General features: G+C 34.6%; 3 protein-coding genes and 1 pseudogene across 3 annotated transcripts; 2 read left to right on the forward strand and 2 right to left on the reverse strand.

Moving 5' to 3' along the window:
• The first annotated feature begins 380 nt into the window (after positions 1 to 380).
• Positions 381 to 1,946, forward strand: LOC143612094 (floral homeotic protein PMADS 2-like). Its single transcript, XM_077086158.1, has 7 exons — positions 381 to 667; positions 751 to 817; positions 1,207 to 1,268; positions 1,350 to 1,449; positions 1,551 to 1,580; positions 1,683 to 1,727; positions 1,813 to 1,946. Exons 1-7 carry the CDS (start codon positions 480 to 482, stop codon positions 1,909 to 1,911), a joined length of 591 nt encoding a protein of 196 aa, XP_076942273.1. The 5' UTR covers positions 381 to 479; the 3' UTR covers positions 1,912 to 1,946.
• An 11,111-nt stretch (positions 1,947 to 13,057) lies between these two features.
• Positions 13,058 to 15,855, forward strand: LOC143612093 (PLASTID TRANSCRIPTIONALLY ACTIVE protein 6, chloroplastic-like). Its single transcript, XM_077086157.1, has 6 exons — positions 13,058 to 13,608; positions 14,420 to 14,488; positions 14,601 to 14,705; positions 15,071 to 15,190; positions 15,554 to 15,643; positions 15,727 to 15,855. Exons 1-5 carry the CDS (start codon positions 13,129 to 13,131, stop codon positions 15,584 to 15,586), a joined length of 807 nt encoding a protein of 268 aa, XP_076942272.1. The 5' UTR covers positions 13,058 to 13,128; the 3' UTR covers positions 15,587 to 15,643; positions 15,727 to 15,855.
• Positions 15,856 to 18,714: 2,859 nt separating this feature from the next.
• LOC143612088 (F-box/FBD/LRR-repeat protein At1g13570-like) lies at positions 18,715 to 20,132 on the reverse strand. The gene is made up of 4 exons (XM_077086154.1): positions 19,527 to 20,132; positions 19,337 to 19,450; positions 19,100 to 19,255; positions 18,715 to 19,026 (listed from the first exon to the last, which is right to left on the reverse strand). The coding sequence occupies exons 1-4, from the start codon at positions 20,130 to 20,132 to the stop codon at positions 18,715 to 18,717; spliced, it is 1,188 nt and encodes a 395-aa protein (XP_076942269.1).
• A 2,134-nt stretch (positions 20,133 to 22,266) lies between these two features.
• On the reverse strand, positions 22,267 to 23,725 carry LOC143612090 (F-box/FBD/LRR-repeat protein At1g13570-like; annotated as a pseudogene).
• Between the last annotated feature and the right edge of the window lie 696 nt (positions 23,726 to 24,421).

Genomic DNA, 24,421 nt, shown 5'->3' on the forward strand with positions numbered 1-24,421 from the left:
TAACATTGAGTTATGCAACTTTTAGTTAAATTACAACACATATACCCTTACGGTAATAGCTAATTAAAGCTAACATTGAGTTATGCTACTTTTAGTTAAATTACAACACATATACCCTTACGGTAATAGCTAATTAAAGCTATTAAGTGGGTAAGAAAAACTTTAATTAATTACCTGTGGAAGATTTTATAGAGGGTTACATTAGATGAAATAGACCAAAGGATATTGAGAAGTGTCATGCATCTAATCACAGGAACTAATTAAATAAGATTAAATGAATAGAGAAGTACAAGAGATAATATGAAGTTGTCTTGGGCATGTCAAAGCCCCACAAGGAAAGAAACTCTTATTCACTCTTTTGGAAAGTCTCTTGTTTCCCAGCCCTTAATAGAAATCTCTCTCTCTCATATTCTGTGGTTCATTAAATCTCTTCATTGTTAACAGAGTTCCTGAAAGCAATTTGAGAGAGATCTAGAATAATGGGGAGAGGAAAGATAGAGATCAAGAGGATAGAGAACACAAGTAACAGGCAAGTCACTTATTCAAAAAGAAAGAATGGAATCATCAAGAAAGCTAAAGAGATTACTGTTCTTTGTGATGCTAATGTCTCTCTTGTCGTCTATGGCTCTTCTGGCAAGATGTATGAGTACTGCAGCCCCAAAACCAAGTATAGATCCTTCATCTTTTACTCTTATCATTTTAGGGTTTTCTTTCTTTTTATGGGTTGATGCTAATTTTAATATTTTATAGCTTGATTGACATGCTGGATCGATATCAAAGGCTTTCTGGAAATAAGTTGTGGGATGCTAAACATGAGGTAGGCTTTTGTAACTCTTTTGTGTTTTCATGGGATTTAAGATCTGGTTGTTCTTTGTATGCCAAAAAGATGTTAAGTAGCTTGATACATGAGTTCTACGGCCAGATCTATAAATAGGTTAAGATCCAGGACTTTATTTTAACAAGGGTGTATGAGATGTTACATCTATCAACAGATCTGGAAATAAACTGGTGTTCTCTCACTTCCCTTTACTTGCAAAAACCTGAGATATCAGCTAGTGCTTTATGCTTGATTTGAAATGTATAGGAAGTGAATATATTATTATCCACTGACATCTAGGTTTATAATATGTCTTTACTTTATCAAAGAATTTCTTGAATGGTGATTGATGTCTTTTCTTGATGATCGATCTTGGCAAATATTTATAGAATCTGCAGAATGAAATTGACAGAATCAAGAAAGAAAATGAGAGCATGCAAATTGAGCTTAGGTAATCAATAATCTCTCTCTCTCTCTCTCTATATATATATATATAAATAAATAAAATTTGTTCATAAATGTTTTGTTTCAGGCACCTAAAGGGGGAAGATATAACATCTTTGAACTATGAAGAACTAATTGGATATGAAGATGCACTTGAAAATGGACTTACTAACATCCGTGAGAAAAAGGCAAGCTTATTCAAAGATAACTTAAACTAAACATACACTAATTTTGGTGCATATGTTTCAATATATGTTCTGATGACTTGTATTTTCTAAAACCTGAACAGGATGAAATCCCCAAAATCATGAGAGAACGTGTAAGTTTTGGTGTTATTACAATTTACTAGTTTCAATCACATTATTTAAAAAGTACTTTACTTAGTTTAAAGTAAGCTAAATTTCTGTACCATGTGCGTTAGGAACAAGCTCTAGAAGAGGAGAATAAGCATCTCATGTATATGGTGGTAAGTTCAGCGATCGCGCATCTAACAACTCTATTATCGTGTCTATCGATCATGTTTTTTATTTTTTATATTTATGTATATGCAGCAACAAAGTGAAATGGCAGCCATGGGAGATTACCAATCAAATGAACCCTTTTCCTTCAGGCTCCAACCAATGCAGCCTAACTTGCATGAGAGGATGTAGTAATATTATATTTCCTTGGATGCAAGCCTATATATCTAAACTTATGGAAGCTATAATGTGTTACTATTAAGGTTTGTAACACGTTAACTATGTATGTGTTTTGTAAGGTTTGCTGTCAATAATGGTACACTCCTATGAGTGGGATGTTTGTTGTAACTTTGTGTTTTAAACTCATGATGATGGTCATCATTAAACTAGTACCTATATAACCAGCTACCAAGTTTGTAATTTTTGGGAGAAGTTGCAAGGTGCAGAGTTCAGGCTTATAAGCACATAGATTGGTCGTGATATTTGGTAAGAAAAGCTTACTATGTTGTTTTTGTTATGTTATAATTGTCGAATATGTAGTTAAATATATATTTTACTTATAGGCTTGGCGATGTAGGGGTTGTTTGGCCTAACTTTTATTTTTGGCTTATGCTTATATTTTAAAACAACTTATAGCTTATTTTCTATTATTTGATAAGTTCTTCTTAAGTGTTTAGATTAGCTTATATTCTACAAGTTGATAATAAGTTAAATCCAATATTCTTTAGTTTGTTAGAGTAATAAGTTGCTTCAATAATTATTAATTCATTACCATTTGAAGGCAAATGAGTAACTTACACCCTTACACAAATAAGCTTTTTCAAATTAGCTTATATAAACTTATAAGCATAAGCTTAAAAGGCTAAATCAAACACCAAATTAAGCTTATTTTAGCTAAAAAATCTATAAGCTTTGTTAAAAAAGCTAGGCCAAACACCCCGTAGTCATGTATATTAAGTGGGATATCAGTGGGGTGTGCATTAAGAGATGTAAATATATATGACAAAATTTATCGTATGATTTGAGCCCAAACTAACATTATAAAATAAAAATGAAAAACAAGATTGATACATAATTATTTAATCTTTGTCGGTTTTGTATATTCCACATATGACTTAGACAGCCTTCTGAATAGTGTTTGGAACTTTCAAATTTAAGTTTTTTGCATATAAGAAAATCATTATTGGAAAAGACAGGAAGTGATTTCTCCAAATAATAAGTGTTTACCAAATGATCCCTTTATATAGGTATGGAACCAACACTTGGATTGGGGTGAAACATAGTAACGTTTACTAAATAGTTATTGGTGTAACTGTTGCATTTACATTGGTATATATCAAGAACTCCACTCAATAGCAAACTCTGTAGCTATGGAAGTTCAATAATCCTAGTGAACTACAAGATGTATCACAATTTTGTTGCTATTAAGAACACTCTCATTTATAACCCGAAATATTTCATTAAAAACAAACCAATTTCTGCCTCTCAATCATCTAAAAGTCAACCGAACTCATTTTTTTAAACCAAAGACCAATTAATTAGTCCAACGGTAGCCTCGTGACTTCTCTTACGGGAGGTCATAGGTATGAGTTTCTCCTAGAGCAAATTGTTTAAGGTGGAGCTAAGGGGGTTATGTGAGTTGCGGATTTCCTCCTAGGTGGGTGTGTGGGTCGGGTGATCACATTTGGTTCTTCAGACGAAAGGTTGATCCATTTTTTTCAACATGACCCTGCTTGTCTGGGCATTTCTTGTAAAAAAAAGGTAAAAACACCCTTGTTTATACTTATTAGTAATCCAACCTAAACAAACCTTTTTATTAAATACATGAGATTTATGGTCATTTATTTATTGTTTAAAAGTTATTATAGATATTTAAAATAATTATTTTATTTTAAATATAAAACTGAATTGATGATAGAAAATACGAGATGGAAAGAAGTTAGAAACTGAGAATCTAGAATAGATAAAAAAACCATGTCAACGTTATACACTATAAATTTATCTATCTATAATTGTTGGTGCATTTTGTGACCGTCGCTATGCAATTCTGACCAGCGGAACGCCACAGGCGAAGTTAGCACAACTTCGCCTGTGGCGAAGTTAGAACAACTTCGCCAACGGCGAAGTTGTACAACTTCTGCCTTAGGCGAAGTTATCACAACTTCGCCTTAGGCGAAGTTAGCACAACTTCGCCTACTGAAGCCCAGGCCCGTGAATGTTTGTCTATATATAGTTGTGTCTTGTTTAGTTTTAGGTATCTAGAAATCAGTGTGTGTTTGAGCAGCTTGTTTATTGAGAGAGAGTAAGAGACTAGAGTCGTGTGAGACGACCCGAGGTAGAGCTCACCTCGGGTCAGTCGTGTTTCTGTTTTTGTTACGGTATGTAACGTGATTATTTTATATATGAATCTGCAGATTTGTTTATGCCGTTCTAGTATTTGTTTGTGTATTTGATCGTGTACGTGTTTGTGTTATTCGTCTTGTACACCATTAACGAGTCTAGGAGGATTCCGCACTCCTAGACCTCGTGCGGATCTCGTATCGATCGGCGACGCCCCAGCGGGGACCTACAAGTGGTATCAGAGCCTTAGGCTCTTACGCTATGGTTCGAGATCTGCGTTTTGGTGTTTTTGGCACGTTTCTGTGCGTTTCTGGCCGAACAGTTCTTCAGGCGAAGTTATTGTTTATCAGGCGAAGTTGCCGTCACTGTTCGTAGGGTTTCAGCGAAGATATAAGGTCCGGCGAAGTTATGAACAGGCGAAGTTGACTTTAGGCGAAGTTGACTTCTCGGCGAAGTTATAGCCAGGCGAAGTTATAGCCTGGCGAAGTTATAGCCCGGCGAAGTTATAGCCAGGCGATGTTAACTTTCGGCGAAGTTAACGAGATTAAAAAAAAAAGAAAAGTATTTTGGAGTTTTCCGTCTGTATGGCCAGGTGTACACGATTATTGTGAGACCGAAGATGTTGTTCCGTCAACGAGTGATCTTGTTATCTTTTGGTTTTACGTGTGAACAAATACGTGTCAACTCTGATTTGGAGTTGAGGTTGTGAATGGGTTATTGTTTGAAACTGGATAGTGACACATATTCGGGTGTTTGTGGGAAAGGAAATTGTTGTTGTTCGTGGTGACCAACCGAAGAAAGTCAAATTGAACTGAAGGTTTTTCGTCATTACTGGATTGCGGTCAGAGCATATTATTTATGTTATTTTCAAGGCGTTCGAGAATTGGATCCTGAAACGTGATGCTTATTTATTAGAGTGAAGATTCTGGAACAAGTTGGATTTAACCGGGAATTAAAGTGTTTATGTTCCTGATCGTTATCCCTGGTGATTGAAGATGCTTCAGATTTTTTAATGGTCATGTGTTAGATTCTGTCAGGGTGGTTTTGTGATGAAATTGATCACTTGATGTTGAGTAGTTGAAGATTAAACCTTATCGTATGCCGACGAGTTGGTGAAGTTGTGGAGGAAGCCCAACTTCATGTGTTGGTGAAGTCAGATGGACTCACGTGATTGGTTGAGATGATCTATTGGCACGGGGATGCATGCATTACAAAGACCTCAATCGTTATAGTCGGAGAAGCTTACACTGAAGGGGAGATCTGATATGGAAGACGCTGGGTGATTGGTAGATTTGTGAAGCTACAGGACAGTTTCAGACACGGCTGGTTGACTGCAAACAGAAGATCATCAGTTAAGAGGGAGTCTGTTGGTGCATGTTTTGTAACAGATGATCTTTCGTGTTTTGTTAGAATTGAGAGCAACGGTCAAAGGGGAGACTGTTGGTGCATTTTGTGACCGTCGCTATGCAATTCTGACCAGCGGAACGCCACAGGCGAAGTTAGCACAACTTCGCCTTAGGCGAAGTTAGAACAACTTCGCCAACGGCGAAGTTGTACAACTTCTGCCAACGGCGAAGTTATCACAACTTCGCCTTAGGCGAAGTTAGCACAACTTCGCCTACTGAAGCCCAGGCCCGTGAATGTTTGTCTATATATAGTTGTGTCTTGTTTAGTTTTAGGTATCTAGAAATCAGTGTGTGTTTGAGCAGCTTGTTTATTGAGAGAGAGTAAGAGACTAGAGTCGTGTGAGACGACCCGAGGTAGAGCTCACCTCGGGTCAGTCGTGTTTCTGTTTTTGTTACGGTATGTAACGTGATTATTTTATATATGAATCTGCAGATTTGTTTATGTCGTTCTAGTATTTGTTTGTGTATTTGATCGTGTACGTGTTTGTGTTATTCGTCTTGTACACCATTAACGAGTCTAGGAGGATTCCGCACTCCTAGACCTCGTGCGGATCTCGTATCGATCGGCGACGCCCCAGCGGGGACCTACAATAATCTATATCTATATCTATCTATCTATAATATATATAAACGAAAACCCAAAAATCTTATGTGTCGTGATGTGGTCGCTCTTACTTTTATGGAACCCACCAGATTTCTTGATTTTTAAATTGAGGTCTCTCATTGATTTAACCTAAATTTATGGGTATGGGTCTTATCAAACTAGATAGCTCTTAAACGGGTTATAACATCTCATGAAATTAAAAACTAATCTTACCAATTATTTGATATGAAAATCCTACAAAATAGGAATATACTAAAATTTAATATCCAATTTAAAAAGAAAAATATATTATTTATAATTAATAAACAATTTTATAGTAAAAAACATAAGCGGGTCATGGGTCACCAAATCCAGATAGCTTTTAAACGGGTTATAACATTTTATTTATTTATGAAAGTCTTTCATCATCAAACCCTAAATATATTATTAACTTTCTTACAATAAAGAAAATTAAAATCCAAAAAATAAATATTAAAAAACAAAAAATGTAAAACAACCATTCTCTCAAGCCATCATTGCTTTATTTGTAAATGAAGGTTTCTCACGCATTTGACCCGAATTCACGGGTAAAGGTCTCACCAAACCCAGATAGCTCTTAAACGAGTTATAACATCTCATCATATTAAAAAATAATCTCATCAAATATTTGATATGAAAATCCTATAAAATAGGAATATACTAAAAACTAATATTCTATTTTATTTTAAAAAAAGATATTATTTATAATTAATAAACAATTTTATAATAAAGAAAATAAACAAGTAATGTGTATCACCAAATCCAGATAGCTTTTAAACCAGATTATAACATATCATTTATTTGTGAAACCATTTTATCATCAAACCTCAAGTATATTAATTATTAATTTTCTTACAATAAATAAAACTAAAATCCAAATATACATATATAAATATTAAAAACTAATAATGTAAAACAACCCCGTAATACGGGGGATAATATCTAGTAATATATATATATATATATATATATATATATATATGAAACCCCTAAAATCCTACGTGTCGCGATGTGGTCGCTCCCCCTTTCATGGAAGCAACCAGATTGCTTGATTTTTAAATGGAGGTCTCTCATTGATTTAACCCGAATTCATGTGTATGGGTCTTACCAAACCAAATAGCTCTTAAACGGGTTCTCATTAAATTAAAAATTAATCTTACCAATTATTTGATATGAAAATCCTATATAAAAGGGATATAATAAAATTTAATATCCAATTTAAAAAGAAAAAGATATTATTTATAATTAATAAACATTTTTTTTAGTAAAACACATAAGCGGGTCATGGGTCACCAAATCCAGATAGCTTTTAAACGGGTTATAACATATCATTTATTTATGAAACCTTTTCATCATCAAACCCTAAGTATATTATTAACTTTCTTATAATAAAGAAAATTAAAATCCAAAAAAAAAATATTAAAAAACAATAAATGTAAAACAACCATTCTCTCAAGCCATCAGATTGCTTTATTTGTAAACAAATAAAGGCTTCTCACGCATTTGACCCGAATTCACGGGTAAAGATCTCACCAAACTCAGATAGCTCTTAAAAGAGTTATAACATCTCATTATATTAAAAATTAATCTCATCAAATATTGATATGAAAATCCTATAAAATAGGGATATACTAAAAGTTAATATCCTTATTTATTAAAAAAAAGATATTATTTATAATTAAGAAACCATTTTATAATAAAGAAAATAAACGGGTAATGGGTATCACCAAGCCCAGATAGCTTTTAAACCGGATTATAATATATCATTTATTTGTGAAACCATTTTATCATCAAACCTCAAGTATATTAATTATTAACTTTCTTACAATAAATAAAATTAAAATCCAAATATATATATATATATAAATATTAAAAACGAATAATGTAAACAACCCCTATAATACGGGGATAAAATCTAGTACTATATATAGCATGAGTGAGGGACCTCTACTACTTTTATTAGTGACCTCTTAGGAGGTCATGACACTATTTAAGGAATAAATAAAAAGATTAAATCCTTTTCACACTACAACCCGGGTTGCAACCCCAACCTAGGTCACAACCCACTTTTTAATTAAATATTATTTTGTTTTTTACTTTTAAACAACTTGTTTTTTATATAATTTGAGTTTTATTTAATAATTCATATTGTTTGACTTATATCAAAAATCTAAAAACATAGTCTTGTTTAGTTTATTTTTATGAATATTTTGATAACAATTTTATTAGAACGGAGCACTTTTAAAATATATTTTTAATATTATTATATATAAAATTTTGTTTTTTAATAGTTGTAAAAATTCAAGGTTTTTTTAATAGAATTATGATATTATCTTTTTTTAATGATTTTTATACTTAAAATAATATTGTTTAAAACATAAACATTTTTATTAATTTTACTAAATTTTATAGAATAAATTAAAAACTAATAAGATATATGTATTAAAATAATTTGTTTGGGTTGGGTTGGGTTGGGTTGGGTTATGAATAAAAGTGAACAGTTGGGTTGGGTTGGATTGTGTAGGTGGAAGAGAGGGAAATTAATTTTTTATTAAAAAGTTGAGTTGGGTTGGGTTGTGAATAAAAGTAGTCTTAAATTTTTTAAGGAGTACCAAACTTATTACTTTAAATACAAACCATAATGCATAAGTTTAAGACATTTTAAGGGCAATTTTGTCTTTTAACAGTTTTATCTTTTAGCAAAACCATGTACACTGATTTAATTTATTAAATAATAATTATAAGTTTGGTCCATTAATTTTAATCACATTTTGCAAATTTATTGAATAGTTACATATATAGCCCTTATTTTAAACCAACTACACCGTTTATAATTTTTCACACGTTAATATTTTTTAAAAAAACATTATACAATAGAAAATGAGTATTTTATTCTTTTTAATTTGAGTATGCTATTGCAATACTTTTCTTATTTAAAAACTTAATGTATTACATGATTACCGTTAGGAACCGTCAAACGGGTTGGGCGGGTTCCGTCGTTTGGGTCATGGGTCGAAAAGGTTAAGGTTGGAATGGGTCGATACGAAAAATGTTAATTTGGTTTGTGACGGGTTCAGGTCGAATGGGGTCAAGCCAAAATAGATTTCGGGTTAAAACAGTGTCAGGCGGAATGGATTGCGGGTCAAGACGCGATCATTTTAGCTTTACATGCACACCGACACCTAATTGCGCGCCTACAGTCATTGTGTGACGTAATTACTAATACTGGTTAAGCTTCTAATGCCACATTACGTGCATACTATCGTCGGGTTACGCGCGCACTGTTGTGAAGTCACGCACATACTGAAACGTGTAACACCAGTTACACATTCGATGTCATGTTTGTGTGCATACCTCATCGCATCGCATGGGCACCCAAGTTGTAGTCTATAATTCGTAACTTTTTATTTCTCTATTTATAGTATACATAGAGGGAAAAAAGTAAAGAATTTTGATAATTTTTAAAAAAAAAACTAATCAGATTGTACACCCCGACTCAGGGCCTGGGTGCGACACCCGTTAGTTAGTATCTGTTTAGATAATATATCAGAGTTGCGGGTTATTAGCAGAAGTTTTTAAGATATATTATTCATTTATAAAATATCGGGTTAGAATACCCGTTTGGATATTGTAAAATATCATATCAGTGGAAGTCTTTTCAGAAAAACATTATTATATTGAAATTTTGGGAGTTGAACACCCGTTTGATAATTTAAATACATATCTTTTGAAAATATTATTCTTTATAATATTCTGAATAAAATATCTGAGCCATCAGATCACCTCTAATGACTTTGTCTCCAATCTTCTATCAGTCTTGCCTGTCAATTCTATTCTTTACAATTTTCCCTGAAATATGGGGGGAAAATACGTCAGCACATAGCCGGTGAATAACGTTGACTCAATAATACCATTGTGTAAACAATAACAATATCTTTGTGACAATACTCATTAGGCACCCAACTCAATTGGGTTACAATTACCCTAAATACGTGTACAATTAATCATATACACAGTATCATTTCTCTTATTAGTCCTGTAGACTACCAGAGACATGTTTGATGATATGCATGGCCTCGGGGAAATCCGAGTCACCATGTATGTATGGATCCAGACAAACGTATACTATTAATTTGAGTATGCTCGTTTCTCATTATTGTAACACAAAGTTTTAAGGATTCGTAAATCCTATGTAAACAGTTTAGACTCTAAAAGAGTTGTAAAAGTTTAGGGCGCATTCACCTTTTTGATGATTGTAATCAGTTTCTGACACTGATTCCTGTATATTTGTTCAGTTTCGGTTGCTGACCCCTGTCTGTAAATCAGTTTCTGTTACTGATTCTTGTTTCTGTTTTCAGCTTTCTGTTTGATTGATTGACTGTTATCTCGGACCTAAAGTACGAGTATAACATTTATATAAATGTCTAGATCAATGATCTAGCTTCAGACCTCGTAGTCTGTTTTGCATAGCTGTAACCTCGACAAATCGTCTGTTTGTACAAAACATGTGGACCTTTAGTCCCTTTGTTTATTTATTAATTATATATCAGGTTTCTTTTTCAGGAAGAAACATTTATACCAGGTTTCTTCTTCAAGAAGAAACATTACTTTGTCTATAATCTGTGAATGAATAGTATATTTCTTAATCATTAAGAAATACTATTTAATTATACCTTTTGCATGAAAATGATTACGTTTCTTAATCATGAAGAAACTATAATTAACTATAACTTTTGCTTATGAAAATCTATATTATATTTAACAGTGATCAAGGTTTGGGCTATACCCCCGACTATGGTCTAAGCTATTAAAATAATAACTTAATCAGAACCCTACCTCGTACGGGTATTTGGAGTTAAATACTTATGATTGATCGAGCGGCACTTCTACTCTATATCGCGTAACAGAGCTTACACCGTCAGAGCTTCGGAGCTTGGCACGCTTCACGAGGTCGGTACGCCTTTCGAGGTCGGCACGAAAAACGATGCAAAACGTGTGAAAAGTGAAGTGGTTGGTGTGAGTTGGAATGTGCCGAACACCCCTCTATTTATAGCTGAAATCGTGCATCTTCGCGTATCGCGAAGCTGCTTCGCGTATCGCGAAGGTGCACTAGCTTCGCTGAGTCATCAGTAGGGTTGCCACGTGTCACGCGGTGCTACTACGTGTCACGCATGCAGAAATGCCACTTCGTGTATCGCGAAGATGCCTGGTTTTGCTTCTTCGTGTATCGCGAAGATGCTCCAAAGTCGGTTCAAGTCTTTTGTCTTTCGCGTATCGCGAAGATGTTGAGGCTTGATCCTTCGCGTATCGCGAAGAATGAACTTTTCATATTTTCATTTCCAGTCCTTGTACTTGTCCAAAAAATACTAAAGCGGCCCTTATGCGGCTTGCGACGATGCGAGCGTGCGAAGTGCCAAGTGCACCATCAAAATGCCACATTACGCCCATTGCCCGAGCACGAGATTGTGCGCGTGCGCGTGACTATAGAGAGTGGTTAGCCACATTAAAACATTTTTATGGAAGCTTGCTTCCTTATAAAGAGCTTCAATTTCTTTGTTTGTTTCCATGTGAGATGAAAATATCTTTTCCTTATTTATACTCATGTGAAATGCTTTCCATTTCTTCCATCTTTCCATGTGGGATGGATTTTTCTTATTTCCATGCTTATTTTTTTTTCTTATCTCATTTTTCTCATTGCTTTCCTTTAAGATTATTTTTAATCCTTCAACTTTCAAAGTTGGCAATTTTAACCCAAAATAAATATGAGTTTTTCCTAGATGTTACACAGATAGTGCTACTTTGTTAAGATAAAACCTTTTAGGTTATTAGTTAAATAAACTATTTATTTTCCTTTTACTTTGTTTTATTTGTATGAACAAGTTGTGTTGTTATTTTATGTTGAATGAAATGAATGAGTTGTTTAAATATTGTTGAGCAATCATAGTCGTGCCCCTACATGCTCCGCCGCTTTTGGTCGGGGTGTGACATATATTTCCTATACCATCACTGTTACTCACCTTCAAAGCAAACTCCACCGTAAGCCATCATCGTCTCCCCTTTGTAAAGCAGCCACCGTGAAATAGAAAGGGTCAATCTCATCCATTTTTACTTACATACTAATGGCATCGTTGGTTTCTGACCGCCAAACGCCACCCTTTTCTGTCAGAGTTGACTAAAACCAACCGCCGCCGGTGCTGTCGGTTTGAATCACCATGAGGTGTATGCTACCTGATGTTCTTTTTCCGGCTAGGTGTTTTCCAATTTAAAGTAAGGTTTGGGATTGTTTTGAGGTGTGCCGGCGAAGGGTCTGCAAGTGGGTTTGAGTGTGTGATTGCTTTTACGATTATGTGTGCAGACATGTGTGGGTATATATTTGATTTCAAAAAATAAAAAGATAATAAGAGTAAAATAGTAACTTAAAAAGAAATTTTAACGAGATGAGTAAATATGTAATACGTATAGTTTAGAAAGGAGAAATATGTAATTGAGTTTTAAGAGTTTGATAAATATACGTAATAAATAGATATGGGAGAAAGTTATTGTACAAATTAAATTAACGTGCTAACTGTGCGAATCAATTAGTGTAATTATATTTACAATTAGTGTAATTATATATTACACCGTATTGTAATTATGCTACATTATAATTGCGCTATGTTGATTGTTGTATATATAATACACTACTTGATTCTTATAATTAGCACATTAATTTAATTTGTATTTGATTCAAACCCAAAATGACAATAAAATAAAATAATAATAATAATAATAATAATAATAATAATAGCAATAATTGAGTTAATAAAGACAAACTTTGAAGCCAGCGTGGGTCCGGTTAAGACAAAATAGTCTGGTCAGAATAGGGCATTGGGGCTCTCCAAATTTAGAGATTACGGTAGTATAAATACAAGAAATTAGCGGTCCTAACAAAAAAAAAAGTTAATAAAGACAACTCTAGCAAATGGTTTACTGTTTCCCTCCGCCCAAAATCTAAACTCCCAAAAACCTTATCTTAAACCCTGAGTCCACCGGACCACCACCATGAGCACCACCGTCTTCTTCCTCCCACCACCACCACTCCGCACCTTCCCAATTAAAACCCAAATCCCCTCACTACCCACCATTCGTACTCTCGCCTTCACCTCCATAACCCTCAACCCATTTCCAAAACTACCAAAACGGAGCTTCAAAATCTTCTCCGACGACGGAGACGCCGGCGGCGACGCTGACGGCGACGCAGAGGGCGGCGGAGAAGCCGATCACGACGACATGGACGAGGAAGAGGTGGACGAGGGGGATAATAAGAGAGACTATGATGTTGAGTACGAGGTTGTTGGCGGTGAGGATGGGATTACGGCGGTGAGTAGTAAGAGCTTTGTGTCGACTCAGGGGTGGAACTCGGAGGAGGTGGTGGATTATCGGATTAATGAAGAGGAGTTTCATAAGATTAGTTTGATGGATTGCGATTTCTTTATTCGCAAGCCGCCCGACCCCGATAATGATGTTTATGATTTTAGAGAGGTATGGCATTAGTTTATAGATGAATTGGTTTTGTGTTTTGATTTTGAATCAATTTGACTAATTTTGGATGTTAGACTCTAGTTTTGATTAACTTTGACCAATTTTGACTTATTAAACTAAGATTTTGGGGTGTCTGGAGATGATTTTGTTGGATAAAGTTATTATAATTTTTTTGCAAAAGCTCTTGATCAATTTTATGCACATTAAAATTCCTCTTGCGTATTAATTCAAACAAAATTGTGATTTTTAAAAGAACTTGGAACCGATACGATACATCCTGTTGTTTTGCTTGCATTTTTATTTATTTTTTCTTTCATGGTTTATATTTTTATATTTTCTTTCTTTTAATACAATTTGGATGTGCCGATTTCAACCTGTTTTGTTCAGATTTACCTTGTAGAGTGACTTTAATGTGTGGAAATTTGTTGAGGGACTTTCATGCGTAAAAACTGAGAGTATATTGTTTTTTTTATTATTTTTTTTTATGATATTTACTCATTTAAGAACAATTGATGACTTTTCGGGTATTTGGGGTCTGGTGAGTTTTCGGGTAATGGATTTGCATACCTTAAGGCTTAAAAAACCAAGGTGTTGGATAGTTGGAGTACTAATTTGGATGTAAATTGAGTTTTGAGGTCTGTTTGACCAAACTGTTGACTTGAAAGTTGATACAAGGTAATAAAAGGTTATGAATTGGTAATGGTAGATAATTAGTGTTGTCAAATTGGTCTTAAAGCTGGAAAATCTTATTATTGCTATTATTTTGTGTTTGTGGAAGACTTTAACAAAACATTTTGGTTTGGTGTTGCAGATGTATGTGACCGAACCCGATACTGATATCTATGCGATTCCAAGAGTTCTTGCGCCCATGCCCGAAAAGGTTAGTCCTAGTTTAATTTTTATGCGTATAAACGATTCCTTTTAATAGTCAAACTTACAGTTTTACCATTTTTTAAAAATAATTGAGTGGATAATAATACTTTCGATTGCAGTATATTAGATGTGCAAAGAGTGATTGGGGTACCTATAACGTCACAGAACCACCAATTGATGCACTTCGAGATCCCATGTACAAATCCGAATGGGAGGTTATGAAGGTGAGAAACTCATATATTAAATCTCCTAAACTATCTTTTTTAGAGTTATCGGAATTATGGGTTTTTGTAATCGTATTTGATACATTAGAAGTTTATAAAAGTTATATATTTTGGGCAAAAACTGTTTCGGGTCAACCTAATCTGGATCAGTGGATCCACTCACTTTATTACCTCTATTACCATTATATAAATTGTATTTTCTACCATGGTAGGATATTTTGACATTTTTATTTTTAAAATAATAATTTATACATTACATATGGTTATTAAACTATATATTTACCATTAGTGCTCAGTATGTACTTTTATAAGTTTATTTCATTTTCTATATGTTGCAATGTAGTAACCCTGTTTTCTTGTTGAAGGTGTTTTTGACGAAGCACTACCGGAACCGACGGTTGGATGATCCTGACTTTGTGCTTGACTTTGAAGAGATTTATGTTATAGATTCAAAAACAAAATCGATAACTCGGGCCAAAGTCTTGGTTAGTACAAATAGTTCTTTGAATTATATCTTCACTCCCGTTTAAAAAAATTTCTATAGAATCATACATTATTAATTTTTGCACTTCCGGAAAAAGAATACCGTTATCAACTAGTGTAGTAAGAAAACAGAAATAATTTTAAAAGTACACATTAACTGCATTTTCCAAACCCGAGAAAGTAAACAGAAATAAAAGTCCCGGTTTGGTTTACAGTGTCGCTACCAGGTTCCGAATCGTGAACTGAACTGTACGTGAAGCATAACCCAAACCAACCCGTTCATGCATAAATGGGTCAGAACATGCACGTTTTCTTGCAATTCAAATTCTCGGTTTCTTTAATGGGATTATCATTATGTATTACAGGTGACAGTTCCTGAAGGACGAAACAGGGATTGAAAGAATGATTTTCTGGTTATTCGGGATAATGCAACATCATTCAAAATAATTCCCTCGGTGATGATCTTGTTTTGTAAATTTTTTTTCGTTCAAGAATGTTGGATGTTGTCTAACGCTCTTAGCACGATACCTTTTTGTAGGGGGAGAGAGATGATCCGACGACTGTTGTTCATCGCGAAGAATGGGACAAGGACCGAAAGGATATGGAAAGACATCTCAGCAAGCTAAGGGACTTCAATGTTTCAAATTGGTTCTAGATTTTGTTAGTTGTCAACGAGTATGACTGTTTTGCTAGTATTTATATTTAGTTTATTATTATTTTGTCAAAAGTAATATTTTAGCTATTTTTTTATTTTTAAAATATGTATTTCATCTTGGGAAGCCGCATTCATGGTCGAAGTCTACAAGCCCATTCTTTATTTAATGATATATTGGTTTTTATTAATATGAACTATTATTTTTTTTTCGTTATCGGTCCTAATTAGCGAATTTGGTCGTTATCGGTCCCAACTAACGAATTGGCTGATAACGATCCCATATTTTATCATATTTGTTCCCAACAGTCCATGTCGTTAGTTTTAGGTCTCCAGAAAAACGTTTTTGGTCAGAAAACTCAACATTTTTGTCTTAAACATTTTTGTAACCTATTCGTCATTTAGAAACCTTTAATAAGTAAAAGCCCCAATTATTGTCTCCGGAACCCTAGAACCATCGTCGGAATTGGTTGGTGGTGCTCAAGTGGTGGTGGCTGATTATGTTGAGTCAGTCGGTGGTGGTGGTTTTCAGGTGATGTTTAGGTTGAGTTTTCTGACAAAAAATGTGACTTTTTCGGTAAAAAGCGTTTCCGGCGACCTACAACTAACAATGTTAGCATTCTGTTAGTCGCAGGCCGTTGGGAGCAAATATGATAATAGGTTGGATCGTGATCAAGCAATTCGTTAGTTAAGATCGGCAGTGACCAAACGCTGATATTTGAGATTAACAAAAACTAATACACCTTTAAATAAAATAAAGAATCATTTGGGCTTGTGGACTTGGACCATAATATAAAATTATTAACTAGTATTTTACCCGGCGCGTTGCGCTGAGGCAGGTCAGTCAAACTTGGGTGAAGGCGAAACCCAAGCATTGTCGGTCCCAAGTGAAAATGCGATAAGTCGACACGAATTAAGTCGGTTTCAGTTGCGTGTGTTATGTACTGGGACTAAAACCAAAAAATGAACTATATATATATATATATAAATGAAGGTGGACCAATGGGTAGCGTCGGTCGGTAAAACTCGAACGTTGATAAAGCGCGACTGTTGTTGTTCTCGGGCGTTGAGGCGGTGAGTCTATGGATATTCGGTTGGTTTCCGTCACATTCATGCGTACCGGAACTAAAAGAAATTAAGGTTGGTAAACCCGTTGTTTGTAAAACCCTAGCGTTATCGATCCCGAATATGGAACGGTGAGTCGACACAAATAATTATTAATTTAAAGAAAACAAAAAAAAGTAAATTACTTGGCCCAATCACACGCTGTCAAGTGGACCAATCATCCCGAGCATTGGTAAATCCCGAACGATGTCGGTCTCGAGCTTGTGGTGTCGAGGCGAATTAACTCGGTTTCAGATACGTCCGTTACAATAATGGAACTAATATAAAAAGGTCGGTAAAACTCACCTGGTCGCTCGTAAAACCCAAGTGTTGGTCCCGAACGTGATAGCGGTTAGTCAACGCGTATAACCATTTTAAGTATCTCTTTAAAAACAAAAAACAAACAAACAAAACAAAAAATAATAATAATAAATTACCTGACCAAAAATCAAATTTTTACCAAGTAAACCAATCGTTGAAGAGCTCACCAAAGTTCTTAATACTATATAATAACTAGGAAGCTTGTAGGAGCTATTATCATTAGAGAAACTCAGTTCTTTCACACAATTTCTCATAGTAAGATAACTGGCAAACACAAATTCCATATGAAGAAAACTAACCAAACATTTGAACTCTAGTATCGTGCAATAACAAAACATGATAGATGGCTTTCGCAAGCTCACACTTCAACTCCGTACAGCCAGAAGTTGATAGTAATCTGGCCATCTTGTGTGTAAATGTAAGTTTGGGCATGCCCGGCCAGCTATACCACCATTTCTTTGACAAAACGCTCGTTCTTACGCTCATTGTTATTATTATTATTATTATTATCTTTTTGTATAATCGGTTTGGTTAGGTTAATTTTGATTAACCGAGGTAGAAAAAATGACCAATAAAATTTTTCGGTTAACCTCGGTTCAGTTTCGTGGATTTTTGGTTAATGGTTCGGTTATTGCTCACCCCTATTTTGTGGAACTCTAGAACGGAGGCCTTTTTAAAATAGCAATTTTTTCTTCAAAAAAAATCTCTAATCTTGCATTTGCAATGATTTGAACCACCGCCTCGTTTACGAAGGGACCAGCATTATATAACCAGACCATTATTTCATGGATATAATGAACACCTATTAATACTCAACTTTCCTACTCTTTATATTTTTTATATATTTTTATTCACGCCGTGCCTAAAAAAGAGAGAAACTTGTTCATGACACGGAAGCTCGGGTCTAGTTTATAATCCTCTCCATTTAAATGAATCATTTCAGTTCAAGCTAATTTTAATTATATCAATTTTGACCTCAACCAAAATGATAATTTTCATCTCGGGCTGAATTCATTTTCACTCAAACGTGTTTTAACCCAAACCAAAGCGACCTGAATATGTCATGCCCCAACATCCAACCCAACCTATTTGATCGGATACCAAATGCAAGCTAAAAGAAGTCACATTTTCAAAAGTCGTAAACACACTTATCTAAACATATAAGATTTACTTGTGTTTGTTAGCATATGTATAACTCAATTTTGCAAAGCCTTGTAAGAATGCCACATTAGTCTTTAAAGCTAATTAATACTCACTTAGGTTCAAAACCAAGATAATTTACTTTTAGACTTGTTACAAAACATAAAGTGATATTTTAACACAAAACTGAATCATCAAAACACATACAAGATAGTTCATTAAAGCATTACACAAAACAGAATCATCAAAACACATACAAGACAGTTCATAAAAACATTACGCAATGACAATCCTTAGTGCTAACATTCATCAACGAGTTGGTGTGTGCACAAAAGTTAACTTTGCAGAAGGTGATGCCCGTGGAAACGGGAGCAGTAACATGTCACTAAGCATCTTCGGTTCTTCATCAGCAGAAATATCGTTGCTAAGCTCGAGATGTACTTTCTTTAGCATTGGAGACTTGGCCATGATGAGCTTCACAAATTCCTTCTCAAGAGGTAAGTTACTAAACAACCCGATCCCTAATGTCTCAAGATGATCCAACTTCAAATCTGGGTAGTTTTCCGAATCAAGAAAGTGGTTGGGAGTTTGCTGAACAGGCAACTTCTCATTATCATACATCTAATTAGAAATCATGTTAAAAATGTCAATAAAAGTGTAAAAGAAACTCCCATAAATAATAATAATATATTACCCGAAAAACAATTCTCTTCAACACAGGGGAGCTCCTGACCATACAAAGGGCAAACAAAATCTGGTTTTGTACCATCAAGCACAAGTCCAAATGCAGATATTTGAGATGGACTAGTGAAGTTGGAAGATTGTGTGGCGAGCGACCTGCACACAAGCACTATAATCGAACACAAAGGTCAAAATTAGCTAACACATTATTATTATGTAAATTGTAATTAATATTTAACCGAAATATTACCTTCATATAATACTTGGAGATATACAAACCCTTTATCAAAGGCACCAACGCTAAAAGATCAGCAAACGCAAACTTTTTTCCTCCTGCTGCAAAGTCATTTTCTTTGCTTTCCCGCTGCATTCATTAAAATGACTTTGTAACATCATATACTCCGTAATTAGTTAAAGGAACTTCATAAATGGTTGATTACCAATACGAGATGCTCAAGCAGCGGGCACTTGGAGAGGAACCGTTCAAGAGCTTGAGTGGTAACAACAACATTTAAAAACGCAATTCTTTTCAACCGACTAAATACATTAAATGTCGATGGTGGTTCAAAGGTACAGTTTTGGATATGTATACGTTCTAGTCCTTGCAACGAAAAGAAAGAAATGGGAAGCTTGTAGGATCTAATATCATTAGCGAATATCAATTCTTTCAAACTATTTCTCATAGCAAGATAACGTATCATCTGTGCAAACTCGGATTCCATATGAAGAAGACCAACCCGAAAGTTGAACTCTACTATTTGCGGACCTTTGTGGAATAACAAAACATGGAAGATGGCTTTGGCAAGGTTACACCACTCCGTGCAACCAGAATTTAACGATGACTTGACCAGCTTCCTTGTAAATACAAGTTTGGGCACGCTCCGCCAACAATATTGCCATTTCTTTGATAAAACACTTGTTCTCACTGCATCTCGGAGTGGCATAAGACATAGAATACTTTCGGTTATGTTTTGAGGAAGGTTGCTGATGATATCTGAATTTAGGCATTGAGTTCTTTTACCGCTTATTGGGTTTTGTTCTTCCATAACGAACTGCTTAAAGGTAGAATGCAAAACAAAATCAAAACATTGTAATCACGCATAGGTGCTAATTTATCGCTAGTCCGTACCCCACCGACTGTTTGACAAAGTTGAAAACTTTGGTGTGTGTATCTATGCATATTTGACAAATTACATAAAAATTTCAATGCAGTTAATCGCAATTAACCGCTAGTCTATACCACGCCAAACAAGTTCTACAACACTGCCTAAATCCAAAACTTCTTGCTTGATAATAATTACATAACTAAAGATCATCATCATAAGTGGCTAGCTTACCCAAATTAAATGATATTATTTTATCAAATACTTAACTGATGTTAATAACAAATTAAGATCGTTGATGTGACAACAAATCAAATATAAATTTTTTATGAAATTACGTACCTCTTGTATGTGGTTTAGACCAGAGTTGTAACGAATGATAACTTTGTAGAATGAGAAATAATCTCCTCGTACAAAAATGAGAACGGACGTGAAATGCTTTACAAACTCAATTTAACTATTTCAAACACCCATGGAGCATAACCATGTGCTATCTTACCTATTGTGGAACTCTTGAATAGGCATTGGACACTTACATATAATTTCCCTACTCTTTCTATACTACTACTACTACTATTATAAGAATATATGCCATATGGGGATTGGTATATCATATTATATTATATTATATTATATTAGTTAGTTTTAGTTAAAATATCGTTTTAACTTTGATACTTAGAAGCATGTTTTTGTGTTTCAAGTCATTAGATGCTAAGAATGCTTATTGATGTTAAATACAAGCTTGGATTGATGATTTAGAAGGGCCGAATTGATCAACACGCGTTTTGATGCATCAAACAAGCTAATAGCCAAAAATTCCTTGCCAAAAAGGCCCTTCGCACTATGTGACGGGTGGAGGAGTGATTCTTCGCGTTACGCGAAGAATCTGCAAAGAAGGCCGATTATTTTCTCCTTCGCGCTACATGAAGGACCAAGGGAGAAGACTTCCGTGCTACGCAAAGAAGCTTAAATACAGGAAAAATAACCTAAATCTTATAAAAACACTTTTCTGACTCCATTCGTGTTATCTTTTGTTCCAGCAGCCATAGACGAGCTATATCATCAGAGAGGTTAGCTAACCAAAAGTGTTGTTACGTCAGTGCTACGTGTATGGAAGGGATTTCACTAAATAACCTCTCAACAGTTCAAAAGTGTGTAATGATTTAACTAACCACTTTATTAAAATAATGCTTAGTTTAAATAAATAAAAACTAAAATAAAACAAAAGGTGTGATTGGACCAATAAAGAGGATAAAAAAATATGGAATGATTGTGATTTTGCCGTTATTAGTGCAATGATGATGGAGGGGTGACCCGATCCCGAGTTGAGTTAGAGCTACACTAGGCTCTAGCTCAACTCGTTTTGACTTACAAGAACTCAAGCTTGGCTCATTAGTTGTTTTTTCAAACTCGGGTTTAGCTCAGGCTTGACTCGTTTATTTTGTTTTAATTAATTTATAAAAGTATTTTAATTGTTTTTATATATTTTGAGGAAAAACTTAAACGAGGCTAAGCTTGTCTCGAGCTTATGTGGCACCTCAAACGAGCCAAAGCTCGGCTCGAGCTCACTATGCAGTATAAAATTAATACATAAAAGTTCAAAACTGGTCAAACATAAAAATACACAAGAATCGTTAAGTCTCAACGAGCCTAAACGAGCTTTATTTGAGGCTCGGGTTCAGCTCGAGCTCAATCAAACCTCAGCTTATTTAAAGTTATCGACTCGAGCTCGAGTAGCTACTAGCTTCATAATGGTTCATGGAAGTTTGTGATGTTCAGTTTTTTACTGTAATTCATCTATAGAAAAAGCAAAATAGTTCTGCCTGAGTGAAAAACGCACAAGAATCATATTCCTAAAGGTAATAACAATATCTATTAAAGCTAATTAATAGACTCACTTTGGCTCAAAACCAAGATAATTTACTTTTAATGAAAGCTTTAGACTTGTTACAAAACATAAACTATTTCAACATTAAACAGCATCATAAAAACACATACTAGATAGTTCATAAAAGCATTACGTAACGACAATCCATAAACCTAACCTAGGGAAATTTAATTAAAACAACAGCTTTCATCAAGAAGTTTTTGGGCGTACAATGGTTAACTTAGCAGAAGGTGATTCCCGCGGAAGTGGGAGTAGCAGCAGCATGTCTTTAAGTATCTTTAGTTCTTCATCAACAGAAACATTGGCATCAAGCTTAATTTGTACTTTCTTCAGCACAGGCGACTTGGTCATGATGAGCTTCGCAAGTTCCATCTCAACAGGTAAGTTACTAAACGATCTTATCTCTAATGTCTCAAGACGATCCAGCTTCAAATCTTTGTGGTTTTCCAAATCAAGAAATTTGGTGGGAGTTTGCCGAACATGCAACTTCTCATTATCATACATCTAATTAGAATTCATGTTAAAAATGTTAGAAAAATTGTAAAGAAACACTACCATAAATAATAATAATAATAATAATAATAATAATAATAATAATACTTTACCCGGTAAACAAATCTCTTCAACACAGGGGAGCTCCTGATCATACAAAGGGCAGAAGAAATCTGGTTTTGTTCGGTCAAGCACACTTCAAAATACAGAAAATTGAGATGGGCTAGTGAAGTTGGGAGACTATGTGGCAAGCCGCCTGCACACAAGTACTTTAACCAAATACAAAAGTCATAATTCGCTAAAACAATATTCTTATGTTATATGTAATTAATCTTTAACGTAAAGATTACCTACTTTCATATAATACTTTGAGATAGCCAAAGCCTCTATCAGAGGCGCACACGGTAAAAGATCAACAAACGTAAACTTGTTTCCTCCTGTTGAAAAGTCATTTTCTTGACTTCCTCTCTGCATTCGTTAAAATATCTTTATAACATCATATAACGAATTAGTTAAAGGAACTTCATAAATGGTTGGTTACCAAACCGAGATGCTTAAGCAGCAGACACTTGGAGAGGAACCGTTTAAGCGCTTGAGCAGAAACCACAACATTCCAAAATGCTATTCTCTTCAACCGACTAAATACGTTAAATGCCAATGGTGGGTCAAAAGTACAGTTTTGGAGATGGATGCGTTCTAGTCCATCCAATGAATAGAAAGAAAGAGGAAGCTTGTAGGAACGATTATCATTAGCGAAACTCAGTTCTTTCACATTATTTCCCATAGCAAGATAACTTATCATCTGGGAAAACTCGGGTTCCATACGAAGAAGACCAACCCGAAAGTTGAACTCTACTATTTGTGGACCCTTGTGGAACAACAAAACATGGAAGATGGCACTCGCAAGCTTACACTTCAACCACATGCAACTAGAATGTGATGATGAATCGACTAGTTTCCTTGTAAATACAAGTTTGGGCACACCCTGCCAACGATATTGCCACTTCTTTGACAAAACGCTCGTTCTCACAGCATCTTGGAGTGGCATAAGACATAGAATACGTTCGATTATGTTTTGAGGAAGGCTGCTGATGATATCCGAATTTAGGGATTGAGTACTTTTACCCCTTGTTGGGTTTTGATCTTCCATAATGATACCGCTTAAAGATAGAATGCAAAACAAAATCAAAACACAGTAAATATGCAACACCAAAATCCATGGTTGTAAAAATCGCGCGATTAATCGTTATTTGGTCTAAATAGGTCAAAATGAAAATTTTAGATATAGAATTTTATATATGCATATTTGACAGATTACATATAAGTTTCACATGTAAATATCAATCCCATTAATCCCGATTCCGATTAATCATGCTATTCCCTACCCCACCGCCCGACTAGCGCCTAGGGAGTTCTACAACACAGCCTAAACACAAAACTTCCTACTTGATAATAATTAATAACATATAACTCTAAAAATCATGATAATTGGCCAGCTTACTATACTTGAGGGTTCAAAAATCTTAACTCCCTAACAGATTTATGATAAACAATGGAAGACTGGGAGATTTGATTAACAACAAATATTTATTTACTCAAATCAAATATAAGTTTTATCAAATAGTGAACTGATGTTTATAATAAACAACGTTGATGATGACAGCAAATCAAATATAATATGATTAAATTTACGTACCTCTTGTATGTGGTTGTAGAATGATAACTTGTAGATCATTAATCTTTCTTGTACAAAAGTAAGAACGGACGTGAAATGCTTTACAAACTCAATTTAAGTATTTCAAACACCCATGGAGCACAACCATGTGCCATCTTACCTTTTATTGAACTCTTG

This window comes from Bidens hawaiensis, unplaced genomic scaffold (genome assembly GCF_021521415.1).
Source record: "Bidens hawaiensis isolate Kalapana, Puna unplaced genomic scaffold, B.hawaiensis_p1.1 tig00033205_1, whole genome shotgun sequence".
NCBI classification, from domain to species: domain Eukaryota; kingdom Viridiplantae; phylum Streptophyta; class Magnoliopsida; order Asterales; family Asteraceae; genus Bidens; species Bidens hawaiensis.